This window comes from Balearica regulorum, chromosome 26 (genome assembly GCF_011004875.1).
Source record: "Balearica regulorum gibbericeps isolate bBalReg1 chromosome 26, bBalReg1.pri, whole genome shotgun sequence".
Taxonomy (NCBI): Eukaryota; Metazoa; Chordata; class Aves; order Gruiformes; family Gruidae; genus Balearica; species Balearica regulorum.
The window spans coordinates 42445-59910 of NC_046209.1; the positions used below are offsets into that span (position 1 = coordinate 42445).

At 50.0% G+C, this 17466-nt stretch overlaps 1 protein-coding gene across 4 annotated transcripts in view; it reads right to left on the reverse strand.

The window, feature by feature from the left end:
- Positions 1-17466, reverse strand: part of CELF5 (CUGBP Elav-like family member 5) — a 42733-nt gene that overhangs the window by 19592 nt on the left and 5675 nt on the right. For 3 of the 4 annotated variants that reach the window (XM_075776709.1, XM_075776707.1, XM_075776706.1), the window contains exons 2-3: positions 15220-15302; positions 1624-1675 (exon numbers count right to left, since the gene is read on the reverse strand). In XM_075776709.1, the coding sequence (XP_075632824.1) occupies positions 1624-1675; positions 15220-15302 (135 nt within the window). The remainder of the gene's footprint in view (positions 1-1623; positions 1676-15219; positions 15303-17466) is intronic. The other variant, XM_075776708.1, reaches the window with a different exon arrangement.

Genomic DNA, 17466 nt, shown 5'->3' on the forward strand with positions numbered 1-17466 from the left:
ACCACCTAATGGTTGCATCTTGAGGCAATACGAGGTGTTAATGAGCAGTTAGCTTCCTCTGTCCTCACTGCAGGCACCTCTAAAGCACAGTTCATCCACTCTTAATATCGGTGTCAAGAATAAGAGAGTGAATCACCCTGAAGGCACTGGTCTCTTTTTACCATCCATACCCTGGACAAGGACCTTCAACTCAACCCCGAACCCAGGGGCTGAAGTAAGGTGAGATGAATCCAGTCCTATGTGGTTTAGGCATGCTAGTTTCTCTGAAGGCTTAAGCCACAGTTCTTTTCAAAAGGATTATGTCTATAGGTGGCATGCCTGGGCTTCTCAGTATAGCCCGAGGAACAAAAATGCCCAGGCTTCTGTAAAAGAAGTCAGGTGTCTTATCCCTCAAGTAATAATGAAGCATCACAGACTCTATTTAGAAAAATTACCTGACTTAAACAGATACGCTTTTTTTTTAAAGGAGGATCACGCAGCCAGAAATACACACATTCATATAAAATATTATCAAGTATGTCTCATCTTCCTGCCAGTGCAATAACTGAAAGTTACTACAAACTGCTTGGAAGTGACCCCTTAAAATTTAAAACAAAAGCCTTCCAAATCTAAACAAAGCATGCAGGAGACGCTGCCCTACAGGACAAACAGTCTCACATAAATTCTCCCCCTCACTACTAAACTGCTTTCAGAGGCAGCGCCAGCAGCACGAGGCATGGCGAAGCAGATGCAGGAAGGGAAAGAAGAGGACAAGAAATGTATCCGTAAGACAAGGAAAAGCAGCAAAATGAGTTCATACATTTGGAAAGGGCTGGAGTTGCAAATCTCCACCTGGAGGAGGCATCTGAGCTGCTGTGAGCTCCCCATTAAATTAACAGAGATTCTCCTGTTCCCAATCTTCCAGCTCTGAACTATGCAGTATATGCTGCATAGTAGACCAGCTATCCACGCTGGTCCCCCGCAGGCTGATGGCACCTCCACGTCAGGCCTAAACTCAGGATCCTTTCCCTTCAGACACTATTTCCCCATCACATGCTATTTTCTGCAACAGCACTTGGGCCCTGACAAGTGTGATGGGGGCTGAAAACGGAGAGGCTGAGATAGTCCAACAGTGATGGGGGAAGCAGAGGAGTGAGCTGCAGACAAGAGAGTCAGCTGCAGAGCAGCGAGCTGAACAGCTTAAAAAGCCGGTGCTGCTGCAGGGATCTGGCTTTTATTGGGCTGATCAGGTCTAAGGAGGAAGAAACCTCTTCCCAACTACTTACACCCTCCAGGACCCCTGGAGACACCAAAGTGCATGCCTGCTTCAGTAACCTCCTGGGCGAGACACTGTCAGGCTAGCAGTACCCTCAAAAGGCTGGGAAAGAGAGTGGAGTGGGCAGCCATATTATTACCTTTAGGACTTGGGGGGCTCTCAGCTGCCTGCTGTGCCAAGCTGAAGGCTCCCCATAGCTGAAGGCCTATCCCTAGCCTCCTCTCCTGTCCCCCCAAATCCCTGCCACACACAAACACCCCTTCATACAGACTGCAGGGAGAGGAAGGCCAGGTCAGGGTCCTGTCTCTTTGCTTGGTCCCCCTCACAAGCACAAAGCCGCCAAAAGAGAAACAAGGAGAGATGACAACTACCTCCACGGCTCTCGCTGTCTGCAGGTTTCACTTGAATCGGGCGCGCCATCTGCAATGAAAGAGAAATGCAGAGGGTTAGAGTTTGGCCCATCTGCCTGGCACACGGTGCTGATGGCAGTGGCACCAGGATGCCCCTTTCTGCCTGCTGTGCAGAGTAGCAGAGTGGCAGAAGGGAACCAAGACATCATGATTGCAACCAGAACCCTTGGAGAAGGGACCACACGGATTTCAGACTTCTCAAAAGTAAACCTGGTGCTTTGCCCTGCTCAACTGCTTGCCTCAGGGAACAGCTCTCCTGCAAATGCCCACTATGCGTAAACCTCTGCCTCCTCAGATACCGCAAGCGGCAAAGAAAGGACTCCAAGGAAGCACCTCATCATCAGGAGACTGGAGCTTGAACAGTGGTCAGGGTGGCCTAAGGTGAGACTATACTTGGAAGCTCTTCCTATGCCCGCCCTGACTTGGTGCATGCATGGTCACCTCACCCAGTCGAGCCGCTTGCCTTGCAGGAGGGAGGAAAGACTGCCTCTGAACTTGGCTAGGAACAGTACAGCAAGCAGGCATGTTACGGTTCCCCTTCCCCAACCCTCATGCAGTCAGAGCTCTGTGCACCAGAGTGGCTCTAAAGAAGGGCAGTGCCGCTCTCCAGCAACATCTCCTGTCCACAAGGGAAATGCTCAGACTGAAAGTGACAAAACTCCACTCGCTTGCTTGTGGAGAAGAGCCGTTTACCTCTCTTACACCCATTAGCGTCATCGGCAATAATACAACCACAAGCAACGAGCCTGAAGGGGAGCTTAGCTCCCGTGATATGGGGACTCTCCAGGTAAGACAGAACACTTCTACCCAGGAGCAGCGGCACTAAGTAACCCACAGTTTTAACTGTCTGATTTGCAAAGCAGGGCAAAACTCTTTGCTGGAACATGTGTCCTATACTGCCTGGAAAAGCAGCTGACAAGCTGTAGCCTCCCTCCCAGGCTAGCAGGATCCAATTGAGCCAGAATGTCCTCTGAGGAATGGCGTACAAGGCAGATTTCCACATTCACAGCACATCTCACTCCGTGTCTCTCAGCATCATTCACAGAGGCTGACAGTGACTTCAATCAGTGACAATCATAATAAAAAACAATCAGAATATTGCAGGTAAGACCTGCACACAAGTTGCAGGTCCAGGCACAGTCTGGCCCCTCTCTTAGGAAACACCCTCAGGAAAAAGAGCAACAACAACACAACAGAAAATCGAATCGAGCCATAAAAGTCACCAACTGAAATGTGGTTAGGAGCCAGCATGCAAAATGTGGACTGCTCTCAGTCTCCAAGTGGTGGCTGAGCCAGACTGGCCAGAAAACAGCGGCAGAGCCCACGTTCACAACAGCTGGAGGGAACTCGTGAAGTACCTTTGCAGTTCACAGGACAGAGATGCCAACCAGAAGGTGACAGGCTGCTGTGGCATAGCACGCTGCTGCTGAAGCCTGACCACTGGGCACAGGAGAGCGCTTGAGGCAGCTGGGGGCTGTAAGCTGACTTCCACCAACTGGTGGATCTCAGGCAGGATGAGCAGAAGCTGGGACCAGCCCTGCCTCAAGGAGTGACGTGGGGCTGCTTGGCAGAGCCAGAGACTGGCTGGCAGCTCCCCAAAGGAAGGCCAAGCTGCTGCCACGCTGCACCTCAGTAGGCAGCAGTGCCATCTCCATCTCCCAGTACTTGCTGTGTCATTTGGGGGACAGGGAAAGGCTGAGGGTCCCTTTCCCACTCTCTATCAGCTGCATGGTTTGCAGAGCTCCTAACATCCCACTCTGCTGCCACGTGGCTCCAGCACGTGCAGCACTGGCACTTGCCTCTGGGCTGCCGCTCCCCTCATGAGCTGGCAAGGACCAGGCATCTCTTTCAGCCCATGAGCTGAGTGGGCTGTGGGGCAGGGGTTCAGAAGGATGGGGTCAGATACTGCTCCAGAAAGCCTCAGATCTCCTTGCCAAGAAGCAGTGGCTCCTACCACTACTCACAGCCTCTGGCAATATGCCTGTGCAAGCCAAGGCTGGAGGCATTTCGGCAGCAGGCGAGGTGGGAGAGGGCAGGCAGCCCAGATGTGTGCTCCGAAGAGAGGGCTCGGTGTGGAGCCAAGAGGGGCAGCTGGCGACCTCACTCCCCACTGCTCTCACAGCACTGAGAAATAGCTTTGTTCCTACCCAGGATGCAAAACCAGGATTAAGCTAAACAGATGGGGAGGGAGATGGAGGGACAGACTCGGATCTCAGCTTCTACGAGGAGCAAATACATTTGGGGGAAGGGAGGGAGGAAGGGATGCCGCGGAAGCCAAGAGCATCACGCTCCCATGTAGAAGGCGAACCCACCCAGGGATGCTGGGGCTGAGGGCTTGGGGCGAGGAGTTGGAAAGGATGGGGGGAGGTGAGAGAGGGGGTTAAGTACCTGAGGACATCTCCCCATCCCCTCCCCCAACAGGGCTGTCACTCCAGCTCCCAGCACCTAGGGTAAAGGAGGTGTTGTCATGGAAACGGTTATTCACCACATGGAACCTGACATTTGTGGTTGCCATGGAAACGAGCTCTTGGGGGCATTCCCTCTGCTTTGCACAAAAGAGACATTTTGATATGATCTCTGGGGAGGGGGCTTCCTCTACCCATCTGTCCACCCCTTTCCTCCCCTCCATCCCAGGGCCTGCTGCGTAGCGAGGGTGGACTGCAGAGCCCGTCCCCGGGACAGCGAGCCATGACTGAACCTGCCCACCATGGGGAAGTGTACCCCACAGGGTCACACACCCACAAGCAGGGCAACATGCCCACAGCAGGGCCACAGCACGATGCCCGCAAGACAGCACTGGTGGTAGAGGTGCCAGCGCCGATGCCAGCACAGCGACATGGGTTAGCACTGATGCAAGTGGAAGCAGTGTCTGGCTGCGGCAACAAAAGGAAGCGGGGCTGCCTAGGGTGAGATCAAGCAAGTGGGCTGCTCTGCGGCCACAGCTTCTCTCTTGCCTGCTTGGCACAGCACCTTGGCAGGGTGCAGGAAGACGCACCTGGGCCAATGTCAGACCAAGCCCTTGGCCAAGGCGCTGCCCATTTCCAGAGACCTTACAAGCTCCAGTGACTTTGAGACACTCACCGAACTGAGGGCTGGTCTACATCTGCTCTGGAAGATGTGGGTAAAGAGGAGAAAACAAGATACAAGAAATTTGTCCAGAGGTGAGGCTTAGAGAAGAACAAGAGGATTCTCTCCCTGCTGCTTCCTGAAACAGGAGGTCTCCCAACGGAGGCAGAGGCAGGCATGGTCCTCCTCGCAGAGAAGTGGACAGTCAGAGGCTTCCACAAACAGGACAACACCATTTCAGTCCTTCTAAGTCCCATGTCGCTATTAAAGATGAACAAAATATCAAAGGCCTCTCAAGCAGAGGTGTGAGCCTACAAATGGGAGTCCACAGTTGCTTTTTTAACTCAACAACACAGGACACAAGGCCTCGAGAAGTGTTCCTGTGGGGTCCTAAACTTTGTATACAGGTCTCAGACAAAGAGCTCTGTTCCCTACAGGAACTCAACGCACAGGAAGGGTGGTCAAGCTTTAGCCCTTCCATCTGAGGGAGAGAGAGTTAACCAGTCAGCAAGGAGGACATGCTTCTGGCTTGCACATCAAACTCTGGAAGCAGAAATTCTTCTGGCCTCCAGTAATCATCTCAAGCTGCACAGTAATCACAGAACACACCTGACCAAGAAAGCCGTATTTGTACGTGCCCAGCTGGGCCCAGAATCCAACAGTCAGGACATTCGTGCCTTAAATTCCAAGTGCCAAGTAGATGCACATGCACAGACACGCATGCCTTTACCACACAAGAACACAAACATATGTGAACACACATGAGGCATGGAGAACTTGAGCAAATTATTTATGAGCCTGCGCCTGCCTCACGAGCTGAGCTTTATTGTCATCATTAAATTATTTAGCTAAGCGTTATTATTCTTCATTTCTGAAGAATACCACATAAACATTTTAGCATATGCTGTCAGGCCACACCATGGGCCAAATGTCCCCCACCCTGAGTCCCTCACCCCCACGCTTCACGGTCCCTCCAACCCGCTGCTAATGACAGACTAAGAGCTGTCAGCTCCATGACCCGCTGGACTCAAGAAACCTGGAGTCACACGCAGCAATGGACAGCAGATGGGCAGCACAGCTCCCACTGCCCGCCTTCAGCTTCTCCCTCACATTTGTCCTCCTGGCTGGATGCACACCTTCCCTTTCCAAACACAGCCATGTTTACCCCCCCCAGCTCTCACAGACAATGTTTCTCTGTCTGCATCGCTCTCCTTCTCACGAGCATGCAGCCTTTGTTAGCTTGCTTTCTTTGAGGTTACTGGTGGGAAGCAACTGGCCAGCCTTAGGGGGGGCACGAAGCTACACTGACCACCGGAGCTACACGCACAGTTACATGCTACAAAGGACGGCAGCCACATTTCCTGCGTAGCCCCCCTTAGGGAGCAGCGAGGAGATACCTGGTGATAAGAGAGTCACCACAGCCCAGAGGAGCCTCGAGGTTTCTAGGGAACAAGGCAGGGGTGTGAGGCCTTGCTGGTGAGCATCCAGATTACATCCCACCCCATCCCCAGCATCTGGTCAGCATAAAGAAACAGGGAGCTATGCTCTGTTTGGGCTTCCTCCCTGCTTTCAAGGAAATGCTCCCCCACCCTTGTAGCACTCTTGGGATCAAGGATCTAAGGAAAATTCCTGGCCTTCTAAACTCAGAGAAAGCTTTGCTATTGGTTTCACCAAGGCCAAAATGCACCATTTCTCTCACGACACCCGAAAAAAGCCCTTCTGGAGGTGAACTAGCTCCCCACATTTACAGTGCTGCCCAGCATGAGCTGTCATTTCAGCAACCTGGTAGCCATGTTCTCCAAGGAGGAGCAGTGACCCCTAGCTCTCGCTTCCTCAGCTTTCAAACTGCAAAAGCTGAATAGAGGGAGAAAGCCCCGTGGGATGACAGGGCGAGCCTCTGTATTAATTAGGAGTAAGTGATGTAAAATAGCCCCTCAGGTGCAATGCAGGGGAACCTCATAGTGCTAAGTGGGTCAGAGGCAGAGAGCATGAAACACAATGCAGGCTGGCTCCTCTGGGACATCAGGAACCAAAAGGCATGCAAGGCCATTGGCAGAATTAGGTCCTGGGCTCTTAGGCTTTGCAACTTATGGGCTAGTCCTCTTCTGGCCAGTTAAAAATGCCCTGCCTGAATGATCACAACCACTTCTAGCTCTACAGAGCACAAATCTAAATACTGATTTGCTCATTTGGATTCTGTTTCTGGTTGGGAATGCAAGCAGTGATAGATTGGTGCCAGTCTCAGTGCTCGAGTCTCCTGCTTGCATCTTTCCATTGATGTCTCACTGTACCTTGGTCCAATCCAAAAGAACCATCCTTCCCTGAGAAAGGCGAGTTGTCTCACTGAGCAACATCAGCACCAAGCACCATTCCAGCATAGCTCTAAAGGCTCCTCATGAATTCACTCTATCCAATCCCATTCTGAAGGAGACAAGGATAATTGAGTACTGTGTTCCAGGTGGAAGAATCAAGGCATGTGACGATGAAGATCATGCAAGAAGTCTGTGGCAGAAGCAGGATGTGAAGTCCAGAGTCCAAACCACACAGCTCCTGCCTTTATGCCTAAGGCCGTCTCTTTTTCCATGAGCAAGGAAGATTGTTGGAGGACTTCACCCAGATGCTTTGTGTCACCAAGAAGACTCAAACTCCAACTCCTCTCACAAGTTTCTTTGGGAAGTATTTTCCCTATCCCCAGCACAAAGGGCAAATCAGGCAGAGCAGCGAAGTTATCCCCCCATTCCCCATCGAAGCTGAGTGCATGCAGGAATCAGCAAGCAGACATTCGAGCGGCGTGCGGGCCACAACACACGTGGACTGGCTGCTTTGCCTCTTGGACTCTCTACTGCGCTGTGTTCCTTCTCCCTTAACGGTGTCGGACATACTTGTCCCCACTGTAGCTAGTGCTGCTCGGGGAGGAAGGCAAGCAACTTACTGCCAGGCCTCAGAAAGCCTTTGGATCTCCCTGGTATCTCTACAGAAGCGACAGCACCATTACTGTGCTTTAACATCAGACAGCAGCAGGGAGGCCAGCCCACCATAGCAATTACAGCCCCTATCACGTACGTGACTGTTTGGCAGACACATTTAAGTGTGGTCCTCAGGACTCCATGGACAACCTGTCCTCATGGGGCTCCTTCCTTGACGTTTCAGTGTACCACAGGGCAGTGCATCAAGGAGGACATTAAACAATCTTCCCTGTTGCCCTGATCTCTTTTTGTCACTTGTGATTAGTGCCACTGAAGGTCAAAGGAGCTTTTAGGCGAGAAAAGGAAAGTGCCAACTTTCTCAAATCCTTTTCTACAGGTGTTAGAACAAGTTTCCCCCAGAGGCAAGAGGAAGAAAAATCCCGGGCCAAATTCAGGCGAGTACCTTTCTGGTTTCAAGGGGGCTTTTCAGCAGTGGAAAGAAGAGTAGTATTTGGCCCCAAACTTCCTCCTGCTCCTTCCCACTCTTGCAAGACAAGGCTGAAGGAACTGAAAGCCCCAAAAGCTCCTCTAGCAAGTTCATCAAGACCACAAGAGATCATTCTGGCCCCCAGAAAGCCACAGGCCTGAGGACCCAGGCACAACTTGGTACTCAGACCCATAGACCTGCGTCAGCTGCAGGATCTTGCTTCGGCAGAGACAGGGTCTTGCTGTCCTTGGCTTGCCCAAGAAGGCCCTAATCGCAGGAGCCACTCGCAGCTCAAAGTGAGGTGGAACATGCTTAGGAGGCCTACAAAAAGCAAGCATAAGATGCTATGGGATGGGTCACCAAATTACTCTGAGCAAGTGCAAGACAGTTGCAGAAGGGAAAGCTGGGAGCGCTGCCACACTCACCTGGCTTTGATCTTTCTGTCCAGCTGTTTGGAGAAGACATCCAACACCCATCTTTCCCTGTGCTCACTGGTGCAGCACCACTGACCCTGCTGGTCCAATGAACATGCTCAGGTGCTTCTCCGTGCACAAGTGGGAGCCTCCAAGGACCTCAGCAAACTGGCAAAGGGCAGAACGAGGGCCACAGGAAGCCTGAGCTGACAGACACAGCCAGGTCTGCAGAGAGCTTGCACAGGCCTCTCATGGATGTGCTGAAGTCAGTCTGGGCCTGACAGCCAGGGGTACTGGCAGTTCCTCAATGCAGCCATGCTCTCACCTCTTCTCCCCCCATGGCAGGTTAATTACAGCAGCTGGGGAAAGAGGTTGCTGCTAATTTAACACACTTTGGTGGCAGCGGACAGGGCCAAGCAGATGGCAGCAGAGACCCTCCGCATCAGCTGCTGCACACAGGCTGAGTGCACCAGTTCCCATGGCAACCGTTAATGGTCCAAGGGGTGCAAAACCTCCTGCAATAACAACATGCTCACGGAAAACCCACTGAAAGCGGGCCCAAGTCCCAGTGCCACCGTGAGAACCCCCTGAGCCATCCCTTCTCTGGGCTGAACAGCAAAAGTTATGGCTGATATTAGATAAACTATTTCACTTTGGAGGTGCTCGCAGACTGGAAGAGAGGCCCTGAGCGATTGCAGGATCTCCTTGGAGATATTCAAAACTCAGAATGGAGAAGGTCCTCAGTGATCTGATATAGTTAGCCCTGCTTTGAGTGGGGTTTGACCAGAGACCCCAGAAATCTCTTCCAACATGAATTATTTTGTGATCCTATATCCATATTCACACACCCTTTTGTGTGTATGCACACATCCCATATGACCCTGGAAAAATGGGAATGCAGTCATGCTCAGGAGCGTGGGTGCCTTTGCAAAGATGAAGGTCTGTGTGGGTTGGTGCACAGGTACGTGTGTGTGTTCACAAGCACAGGTGAGCTCACCAGGAAACATGCCAGCTCTGAGAGACAAAAGTCTAAGCTCTGTGCTACAAGGAGATGTGAGTGCCAGGTTGTGCAAAGTGCAGCAATTTCGAGGGAGAAAGGGAGGCCCCTTGTGTACAGGACAGAGCCTGCATGTGTGCGTTTGGTCAGCAAGTGGGAATGGGTGCTGATCTTTAATTTCATTATCCTTCCAATTACATAGGCAGCAGGAGCCAATGTTTGCCTTGGCAGCTTGCTCTCCCCCTGCCTCTTCAAGGTATGTACCTTGTAGGGCTGCTCTGCCTTGCCTCACTGGTAGTTCTCAGCCCCCTTAAGACAAACCCCCACCAGCATAAGCATTTGCAATTCTCTCTGCAGCGAACAGACACTTCTGTTGCTCTTTGCCCATGGGCTGCTTTAACCCAGCACCTTCACGTCCTGGTGCTGCCATTTAAATGAGAGCCTTGACATGCTCTCTGTATTGCTACCTTCTACTGATAATGTTGCATGGCTCTCATGAATTTGCTGATACTGTCTACCAAACCTGCAGGATGGACACAGGAAAAACTTCTTCACCCTGCCCTGTCCAAAGGTTCAAACTGCAGAGGCCACCTGAAAGATTAATGACCAGAGTCCAGCTTAAGCCCCCAGCCAAACAATCAGGGCCCTTACTCCACTGCTCAGCATGTCTCCCAGCTTTGTCAGCTGCAATATCCTGTAGCGTTCACATGAAGAAACTTTCAGAAATACTGGTCCAGGCTGGCTTCACACCAGCATTTGTACAAAAGAGAGTGGAGGGGAGAATTAGATGCTTTGACCTCTCTACCAAAACCCCTCCAGTTACCTGTGTGCCCTTACATCATCACAGGCTGTGGATCTGGACAGATGGCCCATGGTGAGCCCTTGCTCCTGGCAGCACAGGAGACAGCCTGCCCACAAGGGATGCCCTCTGCTCAGGTTCTGCTGGGTCTCTGCATTCATCTTTGGGCATTCATCTCTGCTCAACCATCTTAGTGCTGCAGCATCTCAACCCCTGGTGCATTCCCAATCTCTCTCTGCTCTAATGCTGCTGCTCTCTGTAATTTTCCATTCCTGTTTCCCTGCGTTCCCAAGCTGTCACTGCATCCATGAGTTCTCCCCCTGATGCAGCCACATTTCAGTACCCCCATCACTGCTCTTAAACTGCCCATATTCCCAGCTTGGATCAATACCAATTTCTGCCACTTACTTGCCTACCTTTCAGCAAGCCCTTCTTTGTTCTGCATAGAAATAAACTGTAACTGTACCTTGTCAGAAGAATTACTTTTTTAAGCCTCCCCCCCTCTGCTTCCTCCCTCTATTCTTCTTCCTCTTCTTCTTCAGGAGCAATTTTATGTAATTTGCAACTGTCTAGCTGCAAATGAAAAGAGACACAAAGCGTTTCTGCGAAATATTGAAAAGCTGGCTGCTTTTCCCTCAAATTTCACTTAGCAAGAGGCTTTAACTTGGTGTGTGATCACTGCGTGTCATTAATAACCTCTCCGATTCCTTTCAGAACTCAGCAAAGTGAAGGCACAATCACGAATCAAAGGCATGGGTTATTGAGATATAATATCGTTTCACCGAGCCAGGGAGGAGTGTGCCAGGGAGCGTGGAGAAGGTGAAACACTGCACTGCTAGGCTGGCTGGCAGCTGAAGAGGACACCAGATTTAGGAAGAAGTGTAAAGCCTTGACTGCCTCTCTGCTTTTCAGACCCAAAGACTTTGCCTCTGTTCAGCCTCCATGGGTTGTGTGTCTTTCCCCCAGCCCTGTGGACTCAGGCCACAAAGGGAGCTGGTTTCTATTTTGTTCCTCAGGCAGATCTGCCTCCATCTCTGTTGAGTCTTTGGAGTCACTCAAACGGCTTTATTGGGACTGAGTCAGACTTAATTGTGCGGTTCCCCAGCCTGTCCTCAGGGAGCAAAACTAGGGAACACAAACCAGCATCTCTGCACGTGCAGGATGCAGAAAGTACTGTGAAGGGCAGGGAGCGGGAGTGTGTCAGGCTGGCTAGGAGGTGGTGCTGGGCAGAGAACTGGCCACAATGCTGGTGCTGGCTATATGCTGCACGGCATGAATTGCTGCGAGCAAGGTGCGATGTGCTTCTGCTTGTCACGTGTACCAACAAGGGTGACAGGCAACGGGCAAACCTGCCTTGCTGCATGCCAGCCATTTGGCTGTGCTGAGCTTCAGAGGTTGCTGTCCATACCACAGTGTGTGGAAAGAGGCTCCCTGCCCACACAGTCACACAGCAGCGGATTCTTCCTGCTTACTCCAGCTAACAGCGAGGGCATAGATACCTGGCATCCTTTTAAGCTCCTTAGCAAGCCTGGGTGATCAGACACTTCTCTTAATTCACTGAGGATGCACTTTTACCTCTCTGTTCTAGGAAGCTCCATCCTTCCTTCCCCAAAGGATGATTCATGCATTTGTTACTTCCAGACTGCACCGATACAATTCACCAGCTCTGAAAGCAACACAGGTGTTTTAGATAATACAATATACAGCTGACAGTCTTCTTGCTTTAAACCCTGAGCACACTAGCCCTTACAAAAGCAGTGAAAGCCAAAAATCTGTCTACCTTTGAAAAAAGATGCTAAGTCTTACTGTCAAAAAAATAAGCTTTTTTGAGTTTAAATTCTATTTAGCTACCATACATCCAACAGCCCTCAATTGAAAAATAAACAAGAATTTTGATCTCTCAAAAGGAGAACTTGCCAGAAACACCATAAAAGCAAATAGACACCATAGTGATTCCTATTGACTTATGCGGAAAACCTAAAATATAAATAATATAAATATAACACCTCAGGAAAGCTACACTGCAGGTACTGCCCTACAGGAACAAAGTGGCAGCATTCTTAGATGGGCTGACATTGGTAGCATCAGATCTGGAGGGCCTAAGCAATACTTCTGTGGACACAAGCCTACCCAGTGACGGACTTAGAAGAGAACCCAGAATTCCTGCTCCAGCTGCCCCATCATAGCCTAAGGATCTACCAGAAACCACATCAAAGCATTTCCATAAGTCCGTCCTTACCAAATCCCCAGTCTAGACTCAGAAAGCCATTTGTGTCTATCCAGGTTCAGGAACTGTTGAGATCAACCACTGGTCTCTGCATTGACATCAACCAAGGAAGGTACTCAAGTACTTGTGGCATCTATGTTGCTTTGCAACACAATGGCAAGTGTAGGAATACCAACAAGATCCTTTCTATGCCGGTTTGACCCCTTGCTGTCTCTAAACATGCTGATGCTTGGTCATGCATTCAGATGACAGTTTGTGTCACCCTACGTTGATGTCATACACTCTTAAGCTTTCTTCCTGCTATTGCTACAGGCAATAAAGAGATAGCAAATGGTTAAAATGAACAAGAAATCACTTGTTTACCAGGCTATAGCCAGTTTACTGAAATCCCAGCAGTGTAGTCCGGTACATTCTGCTCTCTGTCCTGTGCCAAGGTCCTGACTATATTTCTAGTGAGAGGCTTTGCCACAGAGTTCATCAGATGAGCTAGATACAAATGTACAGAGACGAAACTTCACAGCCTTCTTCCCAAAGTAAGGAAACAATCAGTTACCTAGCACTCCTGCCTGTGACTCATTTCCACAGTATTTTCTGTATTCAGTGGGGTCAGAGGAATGGGTGATACTGTACAGACACAAGCAAACAGGCTAAGAAAAAAGGGCTGAAAGCTACCTCAGGTCATCCAGCCCATGTCAAGACCAACTCTATGCATATCAGGATGGAAGTTTGTTCCATTCTGGTAGTAACCATCTCTAAAAGACCACTAAAATGACCAAAGAGAGAGAATCTTGCCTTCTTGGTTATTGAGGGACTTTCCAAAGATAAACTAAATGTGATGGAGTGTATTGCCAGCCTGAAAATAGACAGCTCCAAATGCAGCACAGCTCATTTTCATCTTAATCCTGAAGCTTAATTACACCACATTGCTCATTAACTGTCTCCAGACAAACATGTTCAAAAGTACTCAGCTAGCACAGACTTCTTACTGTTCCCAGTTTCTTACACCTCCCCTTAACATAAAAAGCCTTTAGATCACCACATCACAGATAAATTGCTGCTTTAAATACTAACTCCATGCAGCACTCTATAACCACCAAGAGCACAAACAGTAGAGAACATAGTGAAACATGCAACAAATTCCTGATGTAGAACTGCAGCAAAACTGAGATTGCCTTGAATCCACTGAGCCTCACATGAAGAACCTTTCAGAGCCCCTCTACAGGTACTAGGCAGAGACATGCCTGTCTTCTCCGCTGTGTTACAGCACTGTACCGTGACTCATCACTGCTGCTCCGCCATCCTTTGAACTGTTCTTACAGACCGTCAGTTCTGCCCTGGACCAACACATACAGAGAATTACATTGCTTTAGCCTGAAAGACTGACCTTTTCCCCTCACGTGAAATTAACTCAAACAGTATTTGAGCACCTGGTTATCTGCACTCTTCCCCCCTTGCTGCCCTGAGATAACCTGAAACAGCAAAGATCCTATTAAATGGTAATTAAGTTGCGTGCATTTTACAGCCCTCAAATGCCAACACAGGCCCACGTAAAAAGGGAGCACAGGTAAACAAACATGGAGAAGGATGTGTGCGTGTGGAGGTCTTGAGGGGGGCTGGGAGAGGTGAGGGAAGCTATTTGGACCTGTATGGGTTAAAAAGGAAATGTTATGGTTAAGAATTCCTAACCCCTCTCCAGAGACCCCTGGTTTACATTAATTATTCTGTTGCCTTGAGCACTCAGGGCCTCCTGTGAGCTTCTGTCTATAAGTACCCAACTCCTCCGCCTACTCACCTCCAAATGAATCCTGCCAACACGCTTGATCAACCCCCTCAGCACAGCAAGGGAATTGCCCAAAGCTCTCAAATCATACCAAAATGGGAACGGTAACAACTCAGAACTCCTTTCAGCTCACCAGCAGGACCCAGGGAGGCAGAGGACTTCCCTGTGAGGAGAGACCTGTTCCACAGCGCCCGGTCTCCTCCGATCCCCACTGCACTTTGCTCCCGACACCAGCTGTGGAGCGAGTAGGACCCAGGAACACATCACAGTCATTTCAGCAGTCTCGGTCTCACCTATATAACCCATTTCTCTTCCAAATGACGGGATGTGGCAAGTGTATTTTTTTCTTCTGAGAAGCTGATCCAACTCAGCCACTGCACTAGAAGTCATTTTGGGTCCTGCACAGAGCCACCCAACAAACTGTCCAGGCACCCTGCAGGGCAACAGCAGACTAAGAGCGGATGCACCAGGAAGTTCTGCACGCCTGGAGGAAGACACCTTGTCTTGTCTCCTGTCAGCTTCCCAGCGTGCCCACCGTGCAGGCTGGGCCCACACACTTCATCCCAAAGCCCACAGCTCCCTAGTGACAGGGACGGACAGCTGAAGATGTCACGTCACACCACAGAGACCAAAGGGCCGCACAGAAACTCGCTTGGCTGGACTTATACGGGGCAGTCTTGGCAAGGTGGAGAAAAGAGCAGCAGCTCTGTGAAAAGCAGCGCTGTGCTTTGGCTCCCACATCCCTGTTCTAACCCCCAAACCACACTTCTCTTTCAGAAACAGGAAAATTAATCTAAGCCACTTCTCACCCCCTCCCCTGACAATCTCCCATTCGCCCGCCCATGGCACGAGCCCCAGGCACAATTCACTGGGACTTACCCCTGGCAAAGTCTTCTGTTCATGCAGTGCTGTCTGGGCTTTGATGGCAGAGTCTCTGGCACAGTACGTGAGGAACGCACAACCTGCAGTGGACACAGTAAGCATCAAGTTAGACACGCAATTGCAGAGGCACATCGACACAACGTTCCTCTTTGGTAACAGCAGGTGACTGAAGTACAAGAACTACAGATGCTGCCCCGTTCCAGCAGACCTCCACCCCAACGTTTCTGCTCAGGTACAGAGGAAGTGACTAGGACAGCCCTTGTGCGAGACCCTGCTATTTTACTGGGGGGGGGGGGGGGGGGGTGCACGTACATGCGTGCATTTGCTTGCTAATTAAAGTTGGAAATGTTACATGACTTGGATGTGTCAAAGACACCAGGGAAAAAAGACAAAGAAACAACATTAAAGTACACGCAGGCCCCATCCAAGGTCTGTTGAAGTCATGCGAAAAGGTCCCAGTGAATCAGCTAGGTTTGAAACAGGTATTAAACAAGGTGAGAGGCAACACGAGAGCAAAACACAAGCTCACGTTGCCTGTGGGAGAAACAACCCAAAACACAAGCATCAGAGGAGATGCAAGGACCAGTATGATTACTGATACAAAAAAAAAAAGCAAGGAAAGAGGAAAAGCACTGGGATTTTAGGCTCACATGAAAGCTCCATGATACAGATTCACAGAATCATGGAAAGCTACAGAAGGAGCTGTGCCATACATACACCCATACAATGTGCACAAGCACACACAAATACACGTAAGTGTGACAAGGGAAATACAGAGAGCAGCAAAGCATAATGGATTCTGCAAGGGCCAACTTAAGAAGCACATAGAAAAGGCCAGATCCTGACATTCTTAGTCAAGAGTTGACTCAACATCTTAGCCTAACAGTGGAGCCAAGGGAGGAGGGGAGGAATTGTAGCCCCTCCAGGAAGAAGCAGGATCATCTTTGGGTGCTCTGATGCTAAGAATAATCAAATGAAACTAAGCAAAGGAAAAAACTGGCTTGTTATCAAGAAACATTTCCTAGCAGAGAGATTTATTAGACTGTGGAATGATCTCCCCAGGGAAGTGCCTGGAGCTCTGTCACTTGAGCTGTTTCAGATGAGGATGGGCAAAGCACTGGAGAAGAGACTCAAATGCTAGAATGCATCTGACCCCCTCACTCATCCCCCGTCTATTCGCAGTGGCATTTCACATCCTAAGCAAATGCAGGACACGTCCCTTCAGCTTATTGCTTAATGTCCATGTCCATATTGTTGTGCTGGGGCTGCAGATGCATTGTTACGGCCCAAATAGAGAGGCCTGTTCTTTTGCCCGCACCTTCTTGTGCCTGGCTTGGGATACTCCAAAGCTGCTTCAGGTCTCCATGGATGCAAAGGTGGATGCAGGACAGGGGCTGTCAGGATCTCTCCCCTCCACCTCAGAGTGACTCCATGGTACACAACGCTTTTAGGCCACGTGGAAGCCAGTTGCTCAGGACAATCCCAACCCATGGCAACAAGATCATACTGTTCTTCCATCCCAAATCCACTAAGTTGCTGCAGCTAAGCAAAGCACATCTGTCCTCGCAGCTCTTGCTAGGGAAAAACAACCCTCCACAAACAGCACACAAGTATTAGATATCCCCAACAGGTAATTAAAGCTCCTTATTGCCCAGGTTTTGAACCAAGAATGCTGCAGCAAGGCCAGACGTGGGATTACTGGATAATTTAACAAATGCGGTGAGGCCAGGAAGTATGCAGGTAACCTTCACTTCTCATGGCAAAGGCTGCTAGCTCTACTGGGGGCAGGGGGAGAAAGCACCCCTTTGCTTTTGCTCTCCCCTTGCCGACTGCTGTGATGTCAAGCATCAGGAAAAGCCTCAAAAGCACCTGTATAGCCAGAAAGCCCAAACCCTAATTCTAACAGATTTGGAGGCCTGGTCACCGAAGTCCCAAATGCAGATGCTTGCCTGATTCCACCTGCTGCTCCAGTCTGCTACTTTGCAAGTCACACAAGACCCATTCTAAGATAATCAGGGTCAGGTTTAGCACACAAAAATTTCAAGTCAGGAGATTGGAATAAGCAATTTATTCCACCGAGAGCTTCAATGCATTGGTACCATGTCCACGTGCAACAAAGACACCATCCTTGCCTTAGGAGAAATAGCTATCAAACCTAAGAAAACTAAGGATAGGAGAGGAATAAGTCTGCATGAATCTACCTGCTGAGCACTAAAACCCAGTCCTTGAGTCCCAATTCCAGGG